The following is a 23061-nucleotide window of genomic DNA, read 5'->3' as shown; positions in this document are numbered from 1 at the left end:
TTTAGAATTGATTTAAGTATTGCATAAAATATGAATTACATATTTGAGTGTTTCCCTGTACTGGAACATGACTCAACACACAAACAGCACACCCTGCTCCTGCGGGTGGGAAATCCAGGACTGAGGGTTGGAAGTTTTTTTTTAGTGGAACAGCAAAGAGCTGAACTCGGTGGGAGGGGGTCCCAGCGGTGTTTGGGGCAGCGTTACGCAATTATTAGGGGGGTTTCTCTGCTTCTGCGGCCGGTCACCAGTGGTGTCCCTCAGGGCCCAGTTTTGGGGCAGTATTGTTTAATATCTTTGTTGATGATCTGGATAAGGGGATTGAGTGCACCCTCAGGAAGGTGCAGGTGACACCAAACTAGGTGGGAGTGTTGATCTGCTTGAGGGTCGGAAGGCTCTACAAAGGGATCTGGACAGGTTGGATCAATGGGCCAAGACCAATGGGATGAGGTTCAACAAGGCCAAGTGCCAGGTCCTGCATTTGGGTCACAACCACCCCAGGCAACGCTACAGACTGGGGGCAGAGTGGCTGGAGCTGCCCAGCAGAAAAGGACCTGGGGGTGTTGGTGGACAGCCGGGTGAACATGAGCCAGCAGTGTGCCCACATGGCCAAGAAGGCCACCAGCATCCTGGCCTGTGTCAGGAACAGGGTGGCCAGCAGGAGTAGGGAAGTCATCGTGCCTCTGTCCTGGACACTGGTGAGGCCTCACCTCGAGTGCTGTGTTCAGTTTTGGGCCCCTCACTACAGGAAGGACATTGAGGGGCTGGAGCGTGTCCAGAGGAGAGCCACCAAGCTGGGGAGGGGTCTGGAGAACAAGTCACCCGAGGAGAGGCTGAGGGATCTGGGCATATTTAGTTCAGAGAAGAGGAGGCTGAGGGGAGACCTCATTGCCCTCTACAACTACCTGAAAGGAGGGTGGAGAGAGGTGGGGTTTGGCCTCTTCTCCCAGGGGAATAATGACAGGAGCAGAGGAAATGGTCTGAAATTGGGGCAGGGGAGGTTTAGATGAGATATTGGGAAGAATTACTTTACTGAGAGGGTGGTCAGGCACTGGAACAGGCTTCCCAGGGAGGCGGTGGAGTCACCATCCCTGGAGGTACTTAAGAAATGTGTAGATGTGGCACCTCAGGGCATGCTCTAGTGCCCGGGATTGTTGGGTTGTGTCTGTTTGTGGGGGTTTTTTGTGTTGTGGTGGTTTTTTTGTGTGTGGTTGGACTCGATGATCTCAAAGGTCCCTTCCAACCATGAAGATTCTGTGATTCTCAAAGAAAAGTGAGCAAAGTGGCTTAAAGGAAAACACAGAATCATAGAGTCCTAGAAGCTGGTGAGGGGGGCTCCTCTGTGTTACCCAGCCCTCGTACCCTCACATCACCGTACCCAGGCCCGTGGCGCCTGTTGGGATGGATCGCCACGAGTGCCTGGGTTGTGTGTGGAAGAGCGTTGATTAGCCAAGGACAAGACTGTGCCAGAGACCTTCCAGCAGCTCGGTGTCTGCAGGGTGGTGTGTGGTGGGCAGGGGGGTCCCTCACTGGGATTTCAGAGGTGTAGCCAAGGAGGCTGTGCGAGAAGGAACACAGTGTGGAGACCATCCCAGTTCATGTCCTCAGCTCAGCCCCTCCATCCCCTGGAGACACCAACAGGCTCCTCAGAGGGTTCCTGCGCTGGGGAGATGGGGAGGTTTGGCTGGAAATGAACGGAGTCAGCTGAACGAGACGTGATGCGGTGAGGTACAGGAGTGTGGTAATCCTGTCATGGGAAATGACAGCTGTGACTCTGAGGAGATAGTTTTGGGATAATTTATTCAAAAAATGCCAACTTCTTTGCCTCATCCTTCAAGTTTTATTAGAATTCTGGTTTCCCAAGAGGGCTTCTCCTTTCCTTCTCCTCTGCACTCCCAGAGAACTTGCCGTGGACTCAGATCACCTGTGGGCATCACTCTGCACCTCTGGCTTTGACTCTGAGCTCTGTTTCCCATTTTTGGCTACTTCAAGTTGGAAAGTTACAGTGCTGCTTAAATTTATTTTATCGGGGTAACATCCTGTAGGTGAAGGTTTTCAACACAGATAAAAGGAGTGTTTGTATTTTTCCCTTCAAATGTTTAGCTCAGGGCTTCATCCTCTTTCTGGTACATCATTTTCTTGGATATGGATCTTCCCCTCTAATTAAAAAAGCTGGGTACAAACGCAGTTGTCATTATGAAGGGAGGGAAAAGACAGTCATCTGAAAGGAAAATAAAAGGTGTCTGAAAAGAGTGATCAATCAAGACTATAGTTCTAAGTAGAGGAAATACACTATTTCATATAAATATTAAAAAAAATGTACTATCCTCTAGTACTGTTGGCCTGCTGTACTCAAAGATGAGAAGAAACTTTCAGGTGATTTTGCTCAGAAATACACAGCAGCATGAAGTTCCCAGTCGGGGCAGTCTCAGGGGTTTGTGCCCAGTGGCTGTGGAAATGCTCATGGAAGATGGTTTTTTTGCATGTCTACCCTGGCAGGCATATAAATATTCCTTAGCAAAGGGTGAGCACCGCAGCGGTCAGATCTAAACCACAGAATCACATGGGGTTGGAAGGGACCTCTGGAGATCATCTAGTCTGACCCCCTGCCAGAGCAGGTCCAGTGGGAGCAGGTCCCACAGAACGTGTCCAGGTGGGGTTTGAATGTCTCCAGAGAAGATTCCACCACCTCCTTGGGGAGCCTGTTCCAGGGCTCTGCCACCCTCACAGGAAAGAAGTTCCTCCTCATGTTCAAGCGGAACTTCTTATATTCAAGTTTGTGCCCGTTCCCTCTTGTCCTGTCCCTGGGCACCACTGAAAAAAGACCAGCCCCATCCTCCTGACACCCTCCCTTTCAGTATTTATAGGTGTTGATCAGATCCCCCCTCAGCCTTCTCTTCTCCAGACTCAAAAGACCCAAGTCCCTCAGCCTCTCCTCATAAGAGAGATGCTCCAGGCCCCTCATCATCTTTGTAGCCTCTGCTGTCCCCTCTCCAGCAGTTCCCTGTCCTTCTGGAACTGGGGAGCCCAGAACTGGTCCCAGTGCTCCAGATGGGGCCTCCCCAGGGCAGAGCAGAGGGGCAGGATGATCTCCCTCCACCTGCTGCTCACACTTTTCCTGATGCCCCCCAAGATGGCATTGGCCGCCTTGGCCACAAGGGCCCATTGCTGGCTCATGGTCATCCTGTTGTCCACCAGGACTCCCAGGTCTTTCTCCTCAGAGCTGCTCTCCAGCAGGTCAGCCCCAACCTGTCCTGGTGCAGGGGGTTATTCCTCCCCAGGTGCAGCACCCTACACTTGCTCTTCACGAAGTTCATCAGGTTCCTCTTTGCCCAACTCTCCAGCCTGTCCAGGTCTCTCTGGATGGTGGCACAGCCTTCTGGGGTGTCAGCCACCCCTCCCAGTTTGGTATCATCAGCAAACTTGCTGAAGGCACATTCCATCCCTTCATCCAGGTCGCTGATGAATATATTGAATATATCACGACCTTGAGTGTTACAGACACCAGGATGTGAAGACAAAAGCGCCATGAAGGGTCAGGTTTCTACTTACACAGGGGAGCACTTGGAGGTAAACCCCACAAAATGGCAGGAAGGAACCCATAAATGAAGCGCCTTTGTTGAAATAATGATGAATCCCGGCGTGTGTTGCCATATTGCATCTCATTCTGCTGCCTGTCTCCTGGCTAATAAAGATACTGATTCTCATGCCACCCCTTCTCTTTAAAATGAGTTATTGTCCACCAAGATGTGTTTTGTCAATCTGTGAAGCATCTGCACTGGATGACTAATTAACTTTTAATTAGTCGGGAATGGAGAGCTCAGGTTTTGTTTTGGTTTGAGGCTCGGGCTGTGAATTCTGCACGGAAATGTTGATTTTTGGCGCTTTCCCACCCCTCCTTGGGAGAAACGTGAGCACGGAGGGATGTGGTGATGGTTTGTTTGGGACGAGGAGGGAGGGGAGGCAAAACCCTGCCGTTCCCAGCTGTTTAACTCCTCCTGGTGACTCAGCGGGGCTTTGTCCTGCAATTGAGACACCCCAGCCTGGGGTGGCCACACGGGTTAGCCCGGTTCCTCTTACTGTTTTGAAACCCCAGAAACTGAGACTCCTGCGAAAGGGTAACCGGGGTGTGCGAGTTCTATAAATATGCATTTAAAACGCCTGAATTACCTTCTCGTCGTGGGGTGGGGAGCACTGGAGGCCGGGGGTGATGAGAGCAACAGATGGAGGCTTGGAAGGTGCCGGTGGAGCCGCAGCCCCCCGGGCAGCGGGGGGCCTGTCCCTGCCACCTTCTGTGTCTGCACTTCAGCTCCAGACCCTTAACAGGGACCACAGAAACACCACCAGGCAGGATTAGACCCCTCCAAACTTCCCCCCCCCCGGCCCCTCCTCCCGCAGTCAGGGAATAATGAGCCCCCTCCTTCCTCGTGATGAGGGATCAAGTGGAAACCTGAGCTAGAAGTGACTTTCCTGGAGAAGGACAATCCCACGGCCCCGTTTCCCTCTCGCCGTGGGCACACAGCGATGCCGCATCCCCCCTGGACAGGGAAATGCTGGATGGCAGGAGAAATTAATGCAGCTGCTATTCCAAAACCCTTCCCCAGATATGTATGGCAGGAAAATCATACATTTGCTAAGAAGTGTGCAAAAAAGGGGCATTATTTCAGATCAACAGGCTGAGAGAGTTGGGGAGGTTCAGCCTGGAGAAGAGAAGGCTCCAGGGAGACCTTGGAGCCCCTTCCAGTCCCTCCAGGGGCTCCAGGAAAGCTGGGGAGGGACTCTGGATCAGGGAGGGGAGCCCTAGGAGGAGGGGGAAGGGTTTGACCCTGAAAGAGGGGAGATGGAGCTGAGCTGTGGGGAAGAACTTGTTTGGTGTGAGGGTGGTGAGAGCCTGGCCCAGGTTGCCCAGAGAAGCTGTGGCTGCCCCATCCCTGGAGGGGTTCAAGGGCAGGTTGGAGGGGGCTTGGAGCAACCTGGTGTGGTGGGAGGTGTCCCTGCCCAGGGCAGGGGGTGGCACTGGGGGGGCTTTAAGGTCCCTTCCAACTCTAACCATTCTATGATTCTATATCCAAGTGTAGTAATATTCTTAAAATATTTTAATATAAATATTCTTGTAGGGAATGTTTCATGATAAAGCAGCCTGTGGAGCTGCAGACAGTTTAACTCCAGGCTCCCAGTGCCTCGGTCAGCAGTGGATTGGGGCAGGGGTGGATGATGCTGGCCGAGGACATGTCCTGTGGGGTGGTACTGGTTCGTTAACACTGCCTTGGTGGAACTGGTCCAGTGCAGGTACCAGGGCTGATGCCTTTCCAGCAAAGAAGGTGGTAGATTTGGGGCCTTATGGTTGCAAGGCTGTGTGTAGTGTCTGAGATCAGCGCAGCTGCTGTGTGTGTGAGGGCGTTTTTCAAATGACCATCCCATGGGCTTCTTGAGGTGGGACATGAGGAACATCTACTTGCTTTCGCTGTGGACAATCTTGCTGTCTCTGAGACGCTGCAGAGAGCGGGGGTCCCAGCAGCAGCACCGCTGGGCAAAGGGAAGCGGGAGGTCTGGGGGGAGGCACACGCTCTCCCCACCCTTTTCCCATCCCTCCCATCTCCTCTCCCCTCCTCCTCCTCAATCCCAAACCCTCCTTTGAATGAGGTACATTACACAAGCTCCCCATCGCCTTCCTGCAGCTCCAAACAGGCTTAGGAGCCAACAACAGAAATCCTGTTGTGCTGCTTGAGTGTGGCCTCCCTTTAATGGTATGAACTGCTCCGTGGCCTTTAAACATCTCCCTTTGTCAGAGCCGCACAGCGCTGATGGAATTTGAGCTTTGCAAAGTGCTGTCGGTTTGTCCCCAGCCCCGCAGCCCGACAGGCCTTGGGAGCTTCTAAGTTCTTCTCTTCTCTTCTCTTCTCTTCTCTTCTCTTCTCTTCTCTTCTCTTCTCTTCTCTTCTCTTCTCTTCTCTTCTCTTCTCTTCTCTTCTCTTCTCTTCTCTTCTCTTCTCTTCTCTTCTCTTCTCTTTTCCTTTCCTTTCCTTTCCTTTCCTTTCCTTTCCTTTCCTTTCCTTTCCTTTCCTTTCCTTTCCTTTCCTTTCCTTTCCTTTCCTTTCCTTTCCTTTCCTTTCCTTTCCTTTCCTTTCCTTTCCTTTCCTTTCCTTTCCTTTCCTTTCCTTTCCTTTCCTTTCCTTTCCTTTCCTTTCCTTTCCTTTCCTTTCCTTTCCTTTCCTTTCCTTTCCTTTCCTTTCCTTTCCTTTCCTTTCCTTTCCTTTCCTTTCCTTTCCTTTCCTTTCCTTTCCTTCTCAGCTCTTGTTGTTTTCTGGTTTTCTTCTCTTTTTTTCCCCTTTTTTTCCCTACAAGTGGCAGCCCAAATCCCAAGCTGAAAGTGAATCGCTGCCGCTGGCGGCCCTCCAGCATTCCTGGCGGAGCGAGTCAGGATCTGGAATGTCAGAAGGCAGCGGCGGGAGAAGCTGCGCCGGGTAACGGCGCCCGGGAGGAGGAGAAGGAGGAGGAGGACGGAACAAAACACACACAACTTCATCTGGACTGCCCCTTTCCAAACCAGCTTTTCTTCCTGATTTATGCTTTTGCGTTTGGCTTAAAGCGCGCAGCTCGGCGCGGTGACGGCAGAGAGCTCGCGACAGCGCTCCGGAGTAACGCAGGGTTTGGGTTTCTGGTCTTTTTTTCTTCTTTTTTTTTTTTTTTTTTTTTTATTGGCAAAAGCTTCGCCTCTAGATAAACCCAGCCGCTTTTCCAGCTCGTTCTCTTGAGCTGGGAGTTTTTGCCTGCTGCAGTTTTGGGGTGAGATCGCTCTGTTCGGGCAGCACAGGCTCTGGGAATGGCGTTTTTGGGAGCGGGCTGGCCGGGCCACGGGCGCTGAGGTTGGCACCGAGCGGCGCCCGGCGCCGGGGCACGGCCGGTCCTTCACACTTCCTCCTCTTCTTCTCCGACAAGAAGCATTGTGGAGCCTCAGCTCTCCCTGCAGCAAATTTAATGCCTAAAATTATACACCCTAAACAGCAGGGTTTAATTACCAGAGCTGTGAATAGTTTAATTAGTTTGTTTTGACCTTGGAAGAAGGACCTGCCCAGCGCCGTAGAGCGACGGGAGAGCAAGACTCGTGTTGCCAGCAGCCCGCCAGGCCATGTCGTCCCTGTACAGCAGGAGTAAGGAATACACCCGCAGCAGGAAGGCTCAGTCAGATTCTCCCCCGTCCTCTCCTTCCCCCATCGCAAAGACGCTCCGAGTAAGCACCTTTTCCTTTCCGTACCGCAGGGCGAGCGGCAGCACGTGCTCCCGGCAGAGCGCGGCGGTGGCGGGTGGTGTCCGACCCGCGGCCGGGGTTTGCTTCGGGAGGAGGATGGTTTAAATGAAGCTCGGGAAGGTGCCTCTGCAGCAGCAGGTTTGAAGGCGAGCTGCAGGAGCCTCGCGCCGGGGCTGTTTGCAGTACTGGCTGTGGGGAGGTGCCGTGAGGGCAGTTTCCACCCAGTTTCACAGAAACATCCCTCTCCCGGTGGGCTATTGCTGGAACAAAACCTCACGGGTGAAAATGAAGCAAAACCTGACCAGCTTGTTAAACTTCGCTCTTTCCATGAGTGCTTTGATAGCGCTGGTGAAACGAGGTTTGCTGTCCCCAGCTTTCACCCCCGGGGCTGTGCTGGCCTGTGCTGGGGTATAATAGTGTCAACAACAGCAAAAAAAATGAAGAAAACCACCTGTAGCAGGCGGTGAGTGGAGTTTAGTCAGCTCCTCCCCACGCCGGAGCCAGTTTCCCCATCCCCGGGGGTTTGAAAGCCAGGAACATTCCGTAGCAAGATCCAACAGCTCCAGAGTCCCGAGGAGTCACCAAACTCCCAGGTCCGAGCCCTGGTTGGGGCACTCTCTTTGCCATCAAGAAATATTATCATGCCGGAGTCAAAGCCCGGAGGAATTAGTTTTAAAAAGGCAGGCTAATTTTAGATGCAAGCATTAAATTAATCTGAGCACTGGTGTTTGCTCGAATCAGATACACATTGTCTGCTCCTTTTGAAGTGACAGAACTTGGACTGGAAAAAGTGTTGCCTGAAATACGGAGAAAGGGCTTTAACCCGCCGCCGTGGTGTTGGTGGCAGCAGTCCCGACCTCGGGATCATGAGCCTCCGTGGCTTTCTTGGCTGCTGGTTGCCCCTGGTGCTTAACCCAGGAGCACGAGTCTGTGCTTTCTCCCCATCTGCACCCAGGGTATCTCTGGGGAGGGTTTAGAAGATCTAAACCCATCCCCCGTGAGCTGCCACGGACTCTCCATCAGCCTCGCAGCCGGGCTTAGCCTTCCTCAGTAAATGGCCACAGTGTGGATAACCAACGTGATAGCAGGTGGGGAACCTTTCAAATGTGTTCTTAGTCATAGAGGAAAGCTGAAAATATTTTCGTTTCTTTCCAAACCCAAATTTTTTAAAAATCACTCATGTTTGGCGTGCACAGAGTGACATTTCCCACCCCCCCCAATGCATCCAGGCGTGTGAACCAGTGACACACATCTGGGCAGAGCCGTGGCTGCCCCATTCTCTCGCGGGGTGCGAGCCCTGGTGCAGGGTCCTGGGAGAGGCTGGCTTCTCTCTCGGTAGCAAAGACAGGATTGTGGGCCCTTGGGTGCCCCCGGGGGTGTCAGAGGGGCTGGTGGGAGCTCTCGGGTGGGTACAGAAGGTGCTGGGTGGGAATGGGGGGGCCTGGGAAGAGCTTCTCGTGACGGTGGGGTTTTGGTGAAAGCAAACACGTGAGCACGGAAATGCCGGTGGTTCCTGCAGCAGTGATGGTGGCACCAGCCGTGGCTCCAGAGCTTGGGAGAGGGAGAAGCCAGGCCAGGAGCGCAGCAGCGTCGGCTCCAGAGTCAGTCCAGGACACAATCCTGTGCTGTTGGCGTTATGGAACTAGCCCGTGCCTTAAAAGGCTAATTAGGGAAGGATTTACTTCAGGCTAGAACGAAGTATCTGAGTTAACTCTTTCTCCAAGACAAAGTCATTCTGCCACAAGCAAGAGAAATAGCAGAGTGTGGTTTTCCCTGGACCTGTCCCACATGTGGATCCCCCCGTGCCCACCGTTAAGCAGCCCCAGCTGCGGGTGCACCGGCCTTAAGAAAACGGGTCGGAATGTGATATTCTGGAGTCTTTTATCTTCCCATCCAGCCAAGATGGAGACCAGCAGACCTGGTGACTCTAAACGTTCCCAGCTGAGCAGGGGTGCGAAAACACATGAGCAGGCAGGGAGCTGGAAAAAAACCTCTTTGAGAACCAGACAAAGCAAAGAAGGTTTCACTTATCAAGGTGTCGGTGTATTCAGACACTGTTTGCAAAGCGGTTCCTGATGGCATCCCCGGCCACACTCGTCCTCCTGCCCCTGACATTCCTCCTTAGCTGTCATGATAATGTTGCGGGTGGGTTTTTCCACCTTTAATTGAGGGGATCTCCCCAAATGCAGAGCTGAGAAGGGTGAGCACTTTGGGGTGGTCAGAAGGAAGGGAATATCCTTGAATATCCTTAAGCGGGTGCAGGAGCTGCTGGTGAGAGCAGGGTGTCAGGCTGTGCCCTCCTCCACAGCCCTGCCCCATTGCCCCGAACCTCCACAAGGCAAAATACCTTAATATTTCATGTGTCACAATGGAAGAGCCCAGAGTTACGGTCACCGGGACAGAAATAGCCGAGTAGCTCCTGTTAAATCACCCGGGGGAGACGGTGCTGGCTCCACCGTTTCAGTTGCTCTAACGAGGGGGTTGCTAGAAAATGGAAACTGAAATTCCCTTTGAAATCAATTCAGATCGTCCCGTTATTTGGCAAAAGCTTCTATTTTTGTGGTGGCGGGTGCCTTTTTACTTTTTATCACAAGTCTTGCACCATACTCTTTTAGTGCAAGGCTTGTCTTTCTCAAAAAAATCCTGTTAGCAGTCATTTCTAAGGGCGTAGGAAGCAGCCTGTGGCGTGGAACCTGTCAGGCAGAAGTCAGCAAACAAATGGAAGGATGAGGATGAAAGCAAGGACTGAATTTTCTTTTTTTTTTCTTTCTTTTTTTTAAATTCTATTTATGCTGGGTCAGTTGTTTTTTCGTAGGACATACCCTGCAGTTTGTGTTTAGGCTCATCCATCTGTTGGCCACGGTACTTCATAACCCTCGTGCTTCTCCGTGGGATGTCGGTGGGGCAGGAGAAGGACGGCTGGGGGGACTGCAGGCTCCCAACCTACTGCACACGTTGTGATTGCACCTTTTCAGTTGGTTCCCACCTCTTTGTCAACCAGCCTTCCATTCCTTTACGCACTGCTCCTTTTTGTCTTGGCATCCAATATTTTTTGCTGTAAAAACGGCCATCAAAACTGAAGCCCCTCGTCAGCCTGCGTGGTGCTCCTTCAGCCCGTGTCCCTCTGGTGCCATCGCTGATGGTCGTAACGTGCTCCTCCAGAGACTCCACATAATTCTTGTTGCTCTGACCATATTCACGGTTTCACGACAGGGCTTTTTCCCTCTGGTGTTAGATCACTCTCTCATTAAGCCACCTCCAGCGCTTACTACCTGAGCTTTCCAGCGGAATTTTTGTCAGTAAGGGCTCAGCAATAAAGTTTTTAAGTGTACTCAGTGGTCTGCACTGATTGATTTTATTCTGCCTTTCACTGGAGTGTCTGAAGGAGCCACGCGAAGCGGAACATGGGATGCAGGAGCATCACCTTTTATGGGCCATATGTTTTCACCGAGTCACTCGATAGTAATACTTGAGCATAAAAAGCAACGGTTTCCAAATTGCCGTCTCTGGTAACGAGCCTCTGGTAACGATTACCTTGAGGTAATCAGCCCGCGGCTGCTCGGGCAGCGATTGCCACAGCAGCCAGTGCAGCTGATCTGGGTGCGATTCTTGATGTGGACACATACATCTAGAATCCAAAGAAAATCTTAAAGAAAAAAAAAAAATAGCTAATGCACAAAAACATTAGCTGTCTGAGCTGCAGGTGCTCGCCATGCGTATAAATCCAGCATGCTTTGGGTGTTAGTGCATAAATAATGGTATCAAATCCTAGAGGTCTGGTATTGCAACCAAACCAGACTTCTTCTAGTCGGGGAGAGATGTCCAGGAGCACTGAGAGCTTGGTGGAAACGCCTGTTTTTACACATTACAGCCCTGTGGAGTTGGGAATATAAAAGCACCTGACAGTCAGGTTTCCCTCCGTGAGCACTTTTGCAACAGGTTTAATCCTGTTTCAGATATTCCTGGTAACAGGTTTATTCTCAGGTTGGGTAAATCCGTGTGAGTCACCGGCCTCGCTGTGCTGCTGCTGCAGACGCCTTAGAGAATAACGAGCGCTGTGAAAACATTTCTGCAGGAAACTTCATCTTCCTGGGGTTCCATTTAGTGCCTCGGACTCGTTCCAGTTGTGACAGAAGTGACGCTGCATAAATTGAAATGGGGTCAAATAAGTTGTCTCGTGACATTTTCTATCTGATTTCTGACTTGCTGACTAGTTACACAGTACGTGCAGAAGTCTCCCCCTCTCCCGTTCGCCACCAAAAAACCTGGGCTACTGAAACTTGAACTTTAAGGCAGCTGACCTGGGTTTGTGTTCCTCAGCCCCTGGATTTGTTTATCACTGGTTATTTCTCAAGTGGTGTGTTCCTTAGATGTGTATCGGTAAGGAATCCTTCTGGGTTCTGTTTGTTCTCTGGTTTTTGAGTTTTCCCCTATAAATGTCCATATCTGGAAGCACATGGGGAACTTCTAGACATTCCTGGGGCACCACAGGTTAGATGTTCCCTTCTGTGACCTCCTGCCACTGGCTACATCTAGGTGTGTAAATAGAAGGGGTCGGGCACATGGTGTGACCTGTGGGGTCGGCAACTCGTGTCCCTGGGGCTTCTTCAGCTCTCCTCCCTTCCCAGGAACAGGGTGAATTGATCCAAGCCAAAACCATAGCAGGAGTCTGGGAATTGCTAAAGGGTCTGAATGGTCATGGATGATTCAGGAAGAACCACACAATTAAAGCTACAATCTCATTTAAAACTTTCTTTTCAACCCTCTACCGCCTGGTCAGTGATGGTGCCTTAGCATAAGCTGGTGGAGCAGCCAGAGAGCAATCCCTCGGGATGGCTCAGCTTCTGAGACCACTGCCTGGCACGGGGCAAGGGGGCCAGAAGGTCAGAGGACAACTGGAGGTTGCACCAGAGCGGGGCATCAGCCCGGGCTGTAAAAGGGCCGAGGAGAGAAGGATCTTTGATGTGGGTCAGCTCATGGTACAGCCACAAAACCAAGCGCCTTGGCACAAGGGACGGGGAGGTGCCGTGGGATGGGAGCGAGTGGTGGGGGGAGCGGGTCGTAACTCTGTGGGAGCAACCACCTCAAACTGCTGAACGGGAAACCAGTGTTTACTTCTGCTGCCCGTTATAGCTTCATGTTTCATAAAATGAATACGAATGCGTAGAAACCAGGACCAGAAGAGACATCTCGATCCATCCGTTTCCCCAGGGCACCAGCAGCCGTTCCTGACGGATGTGTCTTGTGCTTGTAGACTTCACCAGTGGAGATGGTGCCTCATGCACTGGGGCTGCAACTGGTGGTCAAGAACAAACAGATGGACCTTGGGGAATTGTTAGGTTGTTGTTGGCTAGAGGCTTTTTTACTTTTTTGGGGTTTTTTACAGTGAAAATGTAAATTCATTTTAACGACCCCAAATTGCTGAGGTTACTACTGCAGTTCAGTAGAAGACCTTTGCAGCAGGGGCCTTCAACTAGATGAGAGGAGCTCCAGGTTTAAATCACTGCCTGGCAGCTGGCCTGGAGCTATTTTAGACTGAAGCAAAGGAGAGGAGGAGTGAGACAGTACACACTGCCTGAGTTGTAGCAGCACGAGGTGCTCTGTGTGGTGCAGCCGGGTTGGCACATGAAACCAGTCCTCATCCTGTCCATGCGAGCGCTGCCGCTGGCCGTGGTGACTCTCCCGGGGTGCTCCGTGGCTGCAGGAGGTGCTCCCCAGACCTTGGGGCGACCTTCACGACAGCAAATTGTCAGGGTGGTTTAGGGCAGTTTGAACCCTGGCTAATGGGCAAATAGGTATTTAGTACCTGGAGAAAACAGCTGAAAACATCCTGCTGGAGCCTTTGCAGGGCCAGGAGGACATTGCCTGCAGACCTGTGGTGTTCTCATGTTGAAGACATTTAGGAGCAGAAATCTTCTCTTCTTATGTCACTTGGCCGTTCAGCTCTTATTTCCTCATCTCTGGAGAGATTTGTCTAAGATCACGTCGCTTTGCAAAATTAAATTTTTCACCAATAAAACTTGATCCCTTCGAAAAGAAGGAAAAATATAAGAGCAACAAAGCCCCAGTTTCAAGGCTGTGGCCTTTACTGAATTAAAATACAATCCAGCTTGACGTCTTGCGTGGCGAAGTTTGTCCCCAAGGGACCGCAGTGATCAACTCCAGCTGCTGCAAAGCCAAGGGGCCACATGAGAGACGGGGGGAAACTGAGGCACCAGCTGCCATGGCTGGTGGGGTGGCAGGAGACACGGTCCCCACTCCATTACAGCCCCACGGATTTGTTTCTGATTAAATACGTGCTGGCCATACTGAAAATGAAGTACTCAGCTGCATCCAGCTGCCAAAGCCACTATTCCATCTTGGAGGAGCTTTTAATATTATGCTTCAGTAACAGCAGTTTTTATTAAGCAAAGTTTATTGATTTATAGTTTGTGAAAACATATTTTGCATCAGGCTTGGGGGAGTTGGAGGTTAGATGGAGGTGGTTTGGCTGCACTGGATTATTAATCATATCAATGGGATTTTGTAATCCTTGCATTTGCACAAATGCAGACGGCAGACGGAGGCAGCGCCGTTCATCACCTCGGCTGGAGCAAACCTCGGCACTGGGCTCAGCAGAGCTGCTTCCCCAGGGAGGCAACGACCTCGGAAAACGATACTAAAAAGCAGAGTTCAAGCAGAGCTTCTAAATATTCTGCACCCACTGGAAAACCAAACTTGACCCCAACCACACAGGACTTGAAAGCCAAGTGTGGCGTGAGGGGAGCATGGGGCTGATAGGGCTGGGGCTGAGGAGGGTCAAGTTGGAGGCCTGTAACCAGTGGTGTCTCCAGGGGTCAATACTCAGCCCAGTCCTGTTCAACAATTTCATCAATAACCTGGACGAGGGGACAGAGTGTATCCTCAGCAAGGTCGCTGATGGTACTGAACTGGGAGGGCTGGCTGACACTCCAGAGGGCTGTGCCACCATCCAGTGTGACCTGGACAAGCTGGAGAGCTGGGCAGAGAAGAACCTTGTGAGGTTCAACAAGGGCAAGTGTAGGGTCCTGCACCTGGGGAGGAAGAACCCCAGGCACCAATATAGATTAGGGGTGGAGAAAGTACTACTGAGGAGAAGGATCTGGGAGTCCTGGTGGATAGCAAGCTTTCCATGAGCCAGCAATGTGCCCTTGTGGGCAAGAGGCCAATGGGATCCTGGGCTGCGTAGGGCAGAGTGTGGCCAGGAGGTGGAGGGAGGTCATTGTCCCCCTCTGCTCTGCACTGGGGAGGCCACAACTGGAATCCTGCGTCCAGGTCTGGGCTCCCCAGTTCAAGAGAGACAGGGAACTGCTGGAGAGAGTCCAGCGTAGGGCAACAGAGATGATGGAGGGGTTGGAGCATCTCCCTGATGAGGAAAGGCTGAGAGAGCTGGGGCTCTTTAGCCTGGAGAAGAGAAGGCTGAGGGGAGACCTTATTAATGCTGACAAGGATCTAAAGGGTGGGTTGAAGGAGGATGGAGTCGGACTCTTTTCAGTGGTTCCCAGTGACAGGACGAGGGGCAACGGGCACAAGCTGGACCATGGGAAGTTCCACTCCAATGTGAGGAAGGACTTGTTTGGGGTGAGGGTGGCAGAGCCCTGGCAGAGGCTGCCCAGGGAGGGTGTGGAGTCCCCTTCTCTGGAGATCTTCAAGCCCCACCTGGATGCTCCTGAGTGATGTGCTCTGGGCAGCCCTGCTTTGGCAGGGAGTTGGACTGGATGGTCTCTAGAGGTTCCTTCCAACTCTGACAATTCCCTGAGTAGGAGATGGCCTTCCTCATCGCTTTCCCTCCTTCCAGCTCTGCTCTGGCTCTGCCAGCTCTGGGAGGAGCTCTACCTGCACCAACACGTCCCACCAGGGAGGTTGTCCTTGTCACAGCTGCCCTGCGTCGGCCCAGCCGAGCACATACCCCGTGGGGGTGTGGGAGCAGCAGAGCTGTGGAACTGCAGGGGTTTGCATATAAGAGGGAAAGAACCAGTCCCAAAAGCAGCTGGCTTTATTTTACATTTAATTTCTAAAACAAACAGGACTCACCAGGAGGATATTTGCCAGCACAAGAGTAAAATCCGAGAGGTTCTTAAAACTTCCCCTCTTGACGGAGAGCAGGGAGGGGAGCAGGGCTGGAGCCGAGCTCCAGGATCTTGTCAGAAGGTGGTTATTTAATCGTACGCGTTCATCAAGCTCGCTGAAACAAAACACACCAAAATAAATTCCTTGAGAACTATCTTAAAATAGTGCACATTTTCCTGAGGTTGACCACTTGGAGATAAAGAAGCATAAAATGTTCCCAAAGCATCTATTTTTTTTCTTTTTTCTCCTTTTTTTTTTTTTTTTGAACCAATGTAAATAGTGTATTTTTTCTGCCTTTGCTGGGTCAGATCCCAGCCGCAGAAGAACGCAATTGGAAGCAATTAGGCGAATTTCTGACTTGGCAGGAGCAGCGGCCGATCCCCCCTTTTGGCACTGCAGCTCAGGGCTGCACTTTATCTAAACCTTCCACGAGGAACTTGGTTTTAATTATACTTTACTGAACTCCTAACAGCTGTAAACGTTTCTGAGTTTTTAAGAGAAGGCTCCTGCCCTCCACGGTCCAAGCACATTTTTAAAATCAAAACCGTACAGCGTTCCTGGTGCTGTGCAGCATCGGGGGGGAGCCACGGCCCGTCCCCAGCTCTGCCCCCACCTTTGGCTGGTGAGAACTGGGGGGCCCAGAAGACCAGGCTGGAATGATGCCCTTTGTGTTTTTTTCCCAGGTCCCATCTCAGGTGACCTGTGTTTTCCAGGTTCAATTGTCTCTGACCCTGTCGGGGGGGGCTGGGCAAATGGCTGAACCCTTGGCTGTCCTCTGCCACCCCCAGCACTACCTGAATGTGCTACCCACCGGGAGATGGACAGGAGGAAAGATCATAGAATGGTTTGGGCTGGAAGGGACCTTAAGGGATCCAGTGTCACCCCCTGCCCTGGGCAGGGACACCTCCCACCACACCAGGTTGCTCCAAGCCCCCTCCAACCTGCCCTTGAACCCCTCCAGGGATGGGGCAGCCACAGCTTCTCTGGGCAACCTGGGCCAGGCTCTCACCACCCTCACACCAAACAAGTTCTTCCCCACATCTCAGCTCCATCTCCCCTCTTTCAGGGTCAAACCCTTCCCCCTCCTCCTAGGGCTCCCCTCCCTCATCCAGAGTCCCTCCCCATCTCTCCTGGAGCCCCTTGAGGGACTGGAAGGGGCTCCAAGGTCTCCCTGGAGCCTTCTCTTCTCCAGGCTGAACCCCCCAACTCTCTCAGCCCCCCCTCCCAGCAGAGGGGCTCCAGCCCTCCCAGCATCTCCGGGGCCTCCTCTGGCCCCGCTCCAACAGCTCCATGTCCTTCTGATGTTGGTGGCCCCAGAGCTGGACATAGATCTCAGGCCCAAGATCTGAGGGTTACCAGAACTCTCGAGCACAACAGCAAGGTTTCTGTGCTTTTAAGTTTTCCTTTGAAGCCACCCCCGGGTGTCTGGGTGCTCTCGCCGGGTCTTGGGGCCGTTTTCTGAACCAGGGCAGCCGCCGCCAGCACCTCGTGTCTCCCCAGGGGCCTCCTCCCCCAGACCCCGCAGCGATGTGACCCTGTTTAGATGGCAGGAAGGATAATTTCACCACCCGATGCTTCCCCGGCTGTTAATGTTTCTTGTCAAACTTTTGATCCCGAGGGAAATGAAGGAGTCTGGGCAAAACTGACAGCGCTGCTCCAAATTTGCCAGGGGAAGAAAAAAAAAACCCCTCAGTGCTCAGGTAGAGTGGATAGAGCAGTTTCTCAGCATCTCCTTTGTACTCTTAGCACATCGCACAGAATTCATTCAAGGAAAAATCAGGAGGGGAAAGCCCTTCTCTGCACCAGCTCAGTCCATAGGTGCACCTTTGGTGCCTCTTTGGTGGCTCACGTTTTGCCACGTTTGGTGCCTCTTCTCTCCCTCTGTTTTCCTCCACCTTCTCTTTCCAGAAATGAAGGAGGGAGACTTTTGACCTTCACTTTCTGACTCTGAGTTTCCATCTCCGAGCAGACACAACCTTCTTCATGCCTTACACACGCAGCACAAGGAGCCAGCCCGTGCTGCAGGAGTTTAAACGAATATTTTGTGGTTGTATAAAAGCCAGGGGCTGCGGAGCTCTCGGTGCAGACGCCGCTGGAGGCACCTGGTGAAGGTTCCTGAGGGCGCTCTGGCCAAAAGCAGGGCAGAACTGAGCCGGAAAGATGCTGTTTTCTACTCAAATTATGTCTCCGGCGGGATGTCCCAGTGGCCTCTGGAAATGTTTGGCTTTGAGCAAAGAGCAGGGCTGTCTCCCTGCGAACATCAGAGGAGGCGCTTCCCCGCTCCGGTACCTCCCGCACGGCACCGCCGCCTCCCGGGAGCAAGAGATTTTACTCCTCCTTTCATTTAACTCTCTTCTTCGGGCATCAAAGCCTCTCTTTGTGCTAAGAGCTGCTGCTTTCCGTCTTCTCTTTTTTAGTTGGAGCTTTTTTTTGAAGGTGCAAATTGGAACTTTTTTCCTCCTAGGATTTTTTTCTGCTCCATCGTTATTTCAAAAAAAACCCCAAACCAAACAAACAAAAAAACAAACTCTGAATAAGGTGCTCTTTGAAATATCAGCACAAACACTGGCCTTTGTGCAAAACCCAGGAAAATACCGAGTCAGAAATTGATTTTAAACAAAATAAATAAATCTTCCCCCCCTCTCTGAAGGTAGCAGCAAGCAGGAGACTGACCCACTGATGAAAACTCTTCTGCAACTTCCATTACAGTCAGGATACTTCAGCAGCTGCTGTATCAGGCTCTGCCTTCCAGACCTCAGCCTTTATCCAGTTAATCTCAAACTTAATCATCTTTGTCTCAAAAATACCGCTTTCAACTGAAGCAGCACGGAGAGAGGCACCCAAAAATTGAAGGGTGAGGAAAGGGACTGGCTTTCCTGTGAATCTCTGCTGTTTCTGCAGGACACTTTCTGCCACATGTTTTGTGGCAGGGATGTGCTTTAAGGGAGCCCAAAGGGAGACAAAGTGGCAGGAGGAGAAATCACAGGGCAGTAGCCCTTGGCTGGAGCCCTCCCGGAGCCGGGGGTGCCGGTGGGGGGTGGTCACTGCTCTGAGGGTGGCAGTGGCGGCAGGGACGATGCTCCCAGGTCCTTCTGTCTCATCAGGCAGCTCCCTCCCTCTTTACAGACACAGCGACAGTTGCATCCTGAAACAATTCATCCCAGTATCCAGCACAGGAAGGTTTTAAACACAATAAACCTGGTGGGTTTTCCCCCCCTCGCCATTCCCATCCACTGTGTTTAAAGCGATTCCTTTCTTACCCGCCCTTCCTTTGCAGAAGCACATCCCTGCTCTCTGCCTGTGCAAAGTATTAGTTTCTTTGGAGGAAAAGAAATGATTTTTTCCTCCTGCTGCAAGCACGCTGGCTTGGGGACCTGCTCGGGTTTTATTGCTTGGTTTCCACATGGCCTTGCCCAGCCGCGTGTGGACTCTCTCAGCGCTGTTCAAACACACCAGCAGGTGCGTTTGTTGAAATAAATGCAGGCTTGATATTAAGTGGATTACTGGCCCAGCCGTTCGTCAGCGTAAGAAAAGTGGCCACTGAAGGGGATTAGCATAAAGTGCACAAATAACTTTCACCAAGAGGCTTGTTAATCGCTTCCTAATTCCCCTCTCCCGCTCAATAGGGGAGGTTGGGTTGTGGGGCCAAAATTAAACGGGAGCTGTCAGGCAGCTGAGGGCTGTAAGAGGGACATGTGGGGAGCTCGGCTAACGAAGGGCCATGGTGACATCAGCCAGCGTTTTGTGGCTGAAGAAGGGAAACCATCCTGATGACAGCCCTGTGCCATATGGAAGCTGTTCCCACCGTATTGGCTTTGAGCTTCCTCCGGAGCATGGCCCGAGCCCAGCTGTTTGGCCGAGCAGGGAGATGGACCTGCCACAACAGGAGAAGTTTCCCGGCCAGTGGCCAGTGTTGCTGGAGGAGGAACAGCGATGGTGGAAACCCTCTGCTGCCTCCCTTGGGTTGTTCCTCACCTGTGCGATGCAAAGAAGAACAACTTTGGTGCACGGAGAGGGGTTAGAGCAAATTTAATAATATGGAGCTGGACCTGCCGCCATGGCTCAGGACTGGTGCCAGCACCAGGACAGGCTCCTGGAGCTTTGGTGACCGTCCCTAGAGCATGGGGCTGGCACCCAGACCTGCCCCAGGAGCCCGGCTGGGGTGGCCCTGCCGGCGCAGCTCTAGGGAGAAGGTGCTAGATGTGGCAGCTACAGCTGATGGTGGTGTCCATCCACGCTGGGATTCTTCAGTTCCTTTCTCTTGTGCTGGTCCCACCTCAGAGGGCTGGGCTCAGAGAAGGGGTTGCAGGTTCCTTGGGGAGGCTCCTGCCTTGAGTCAGGATTCGGGGTAAGGGTTACATTAGGGCAGGGTGAATTAAAAACATAATAATTAGATATATGTAAGATGTCCCTGCATGCTGCTGAGCGAGGGCAGGGATGCAGGCAGGCTGGGCACAGCGGTCCTTGGGTTGCTCGGGGACTGGCCCTTGTGGTCCTCTGGCTTTGAGCAGAGACATCGCAGGGTCACTCCTCCACCCTCCTTCTCCATGGAGTGGGGGGGTTAATTCCACCGTCGTCCGTCCATGGGCCGGGGGGAGCAGCAGGTCTGATCTTCAGACACAGCCCAGCCAGGCGTCCTGCTCTGGGTCTAGGCGTGGATCTTGGCAGAGCAAACTCCAGCACAGACACGTCTGGGCACTAAAAGCCTGACCCCTCGTCTTCTCTGTGATGTCCTTCTCCTGTTGACTCTTGCACTTATTGAAAAGGATCCGGGGAAATAACTGGTAGCACCTGCAGGTGGTTTGTGCTCGCTCAGAGAAACAGCACCGCTAATAACTCCAGGGAGGGAGCATCACGCTCAACTTCCAGTGCAAGAGAATGGAAAAGGGTTCAACTCTGCCATGAATTTGTGTGTCTGCCCAACAGAGACATCTTGCAGAGACTGCGGTGGCAGTCGGTGTGGGGTGTCCTGCAGTAATTGTGGGCTGCAGCGAAGGAGCGTCCAAGGCTTAGGGGTGACTTGGGTATTGATGGGGAAAGAAGGTCCTAACACACACTTCAGGCTGGATGACACTCCAGAGGGCTGTGCCACCATCCAGCGTGACCTGGACAAGCTGGAGAGCTGGGCAGAGAAGAACCTCATGAGGTTCAACAAGGGCAAATGTAGGGTCCTGCACCTGGGGAGGAAGAACCCCAGGCACCAATATAGGTTAGGGGTGGAGAAAGTACTACTGAGGAGAAGGATCTGGGAGTCCTGGTGGATAGCAAGCTTTCCATGAGCCAGCAATGTGCCCTTGTGGGCAAGAGGCCAATGGGATCCTGGGCTGCGTAGGGCAGAGTGTGGCCAGGAGGTGGAGGGAGGTCATTGTCCCCCTCTGCTCTGCACTGGGGAGGCCACAACTGGAATCCTGCGTCCAGGTCTGGGCTCCCCAGTTCAAGAGAGACAGGGAACTGCTGGAGAGAGTCCAGTGTAGGGCAACAGAGATGATGGAGGGGTTGGAACATCTCCCTGATGAGGAAAGGCTGGGAGAGCTGGTAGGCAATGGGCACAAGCTGGAACATGGGAAGTTCCACTCCAATCTGAGGAAGAACTTGTTTGGGGTGAGGGTGGCAGAGCCCTGGCAGAGGCTGCCCAGGGAGGGTGTGGAGTCCCCTTCTCTGGAGATCTTCAAGTCCCACCTGGATGCTCCTGAGTGATGTGCTCTGGGCAGCCCTGCTTTGGCAGGGAGTTGGACTGGATGGTCTCTAGAGGTCCCTTCCAACTCTGACAATTCTGTGATTCCGTGGTTCCATGAACACATCCCCCCTTTTGGTGGGTGTAAGGCCCCTCTCCCTTCCTCGTGCAGCTCCTGCTCTGTATCGTCTCACCACGGTGAAGCTTTTCTTTGTGGGGGAGGGACTTGCACATGGAGAAAAAGAGCTGTCTGTGATTTCCTGGAGTCCAACACAAACACGCAGCGAGCTCTGCGTATCATGGTCCATTAACCCCTCACACCCACATCGTGCACAGGGCAGTGATCAAAGTCAGGAAGAATAATTTGATTTGAAAAGGAAAACAATAGATCCATTTTGGTGCAAAGGAATGGATTTCAATTCTGGAGACCAGGGTTTGAAGAACAAGGTTCAGCAAGTTTTAGGTTAACAAAAGAAAGGAAACCCAAAGTGCTTCCGAGAAGCTGAAGTAGTTGAAAAGCTTCAGGCAAGGATGGGTGGTTCCTGGTCTGGACATGGGAAATAACTCTGCTGAGCTTGTTGTGAGCTCGGTGCTGGTGTTGGAGGTGGAAATTGCTGTTGTGTGGTAGTTCTGTAATTCTTGGATTGAACCTTTAATTGTCCTCTTTATTAATTCCTTTTTTCTTTCTTCTTTTTCCTTCAGCATGAAAGACTTTCCAGGTAAGAATTCTATTTTTTACAGTTTTTTTCTATTTATTATTAATTGACAGCCTATTATTCTATGGCTTTGGAGATTCCCTGTACTTCAAATCATGGGCACAAGCTGAGGCTGGTACTGGCTGTTTGGTTCTCACCTCAGGGCAGCTGCTGGGCCAGTGCTTTCACGCTTTGCTCCCAGAATTATTGAACAGCTTCTCAGCAGAGAGGAACAGCCCTCCGTGCCCTGTGAGAAATGGAGCCTGCTCCCACCACGAAGATGAGAGCTCTTTAGGGTGTTACTGCCTGTTTGGGGGTTGGGGCTGATACCCACTGGAGTTTTTTCCAGTTTCAAAGCGGTGGTGGCTCTGGTGTCACAGCGATGCCCAGCTGGGGGGTGGGGAGGGCTCTCAGCATCCCAGCCATGCCATCCTGTCCTCACCGGTCGGGCTAATACTGGCCGTCCCAAAGCAACACCAGCTCCACCGTGATGGGTCTTCCTTGTGGTTTAGGTTGGAAGCAGCGACGAACCCCACCAGCAGTGAGTCCTCCTACGGTGATCGTGCCTCCAGCCGCTCCAGTGCCTACACCCGCAGAGAGAACCGGTTAGCCGCCCTCAGCAGCAGGGCAGAAGAGGAGAGTAACAGGGACTATAAAAAAGTAGGCTTTTTTCAATGTATTAATGTCACTGTGTGCGCCTTCGATGCCGCCTGCTGCTGCAGAAACCTGCACTGAGGGTCCTGAGAAAGAAAAAAAGCTTATTTTCATTTTCTCTTCCATTGCGTTGGGAAGTGTTATGGTTTGAGAAAACCCATAACAATCTATTGTCATTTAGACACTTATTTTATCACCCGATGACCCCTCCCCACCCGGAAAGGGGAATCGGGGAACACAAAGAAACACAAAGGGTTGAAATATAAATAAATGTAATAGACTAAGACTAAATAATTAACAATAATACTAAAGAACCAGTATTAATCCCGATACTGATATAAGATATACAAGAATTCTACTCAGCCAATTCTGTCAGGGGGAAGATGTGCACTCCCAGCAGGGACAGCAAATGGCGGACACTGCCAGCGCAATGGCCTCAGGAGGAAGGGAAGGCCTCAGGGCTCCGGCACCGGGGCAAGGAGTTGCCTGGACCCGCTGCCATCAAGGGAGAGAGAGCTACGCAGCAAACCTTCTAATTTATGTTGAATGTGACGTTCATGTTATGAAATAATCCTGTTGGCAGCCTGGGTCAAATGCCCAGGCCTTGCTCCTCCTTGTCCCTGCGCCTGGCAAGGATCGAAAGCACTACCCTTGAATCCCACAGAGCCTGGCTGGCTATAAAGTAAATATTTGCACAAATT

The 23061-nt window shown here is 52.1% G+C and overlaps 1 protein-coding gene across 5 annotated transcripts in view; it reads left to right on the top strand.

Annotated features, from left to right (window-relative positions):
- Positions 1-23061, top strand: part of PPP1R12B (protein phosphatase 1 regulatory subunit 12B) — a 118294-nt gene that overhangs the window by 77734 nt on the left and 17499 nt on the right. For 4 of the 5 annotated variants that reach the window (XM_014946311.1, XM_014946310.1, XM_014946312.1 and 1 more), the window contains 2 exons: positions 21714-21730; positions 22219-22366. In XM_014946311.1, the coding sequence (XP_014801797.1) occupies positions 21714-21730; positions 22219-22366 (165 nt within the window). Of the gene's footprint in view, positions 1-6672; positions 7232-21713; positions 21731-22218; positions 22367-23061 lie in introns of those variants that run through there. The other variant, XM_014946315.1, reaches the window with a different exon arrangement.

This window comes from Calidris pugnax, unplaced genomic scaffold (assembly GCF_001431845.1).
Source record: "Calidris pugnax isolate Ruff unplaced genomic scaffold, ASM143184v1 scaffold116, whole genome shotgun sequence".
NCBI classification, from domain to species: domain Eukaryota; kingdom Metazoa; phylum Chordata; class Aves; order Charadriiformes; family Scolopacidae; genus Calidris; species Calidris pugnax.
The sequence above is the reverse complement of the archived record's forward strand: the minus strand, read 5'-3'. Positions and strand labels throughout refer to the sequence as shown.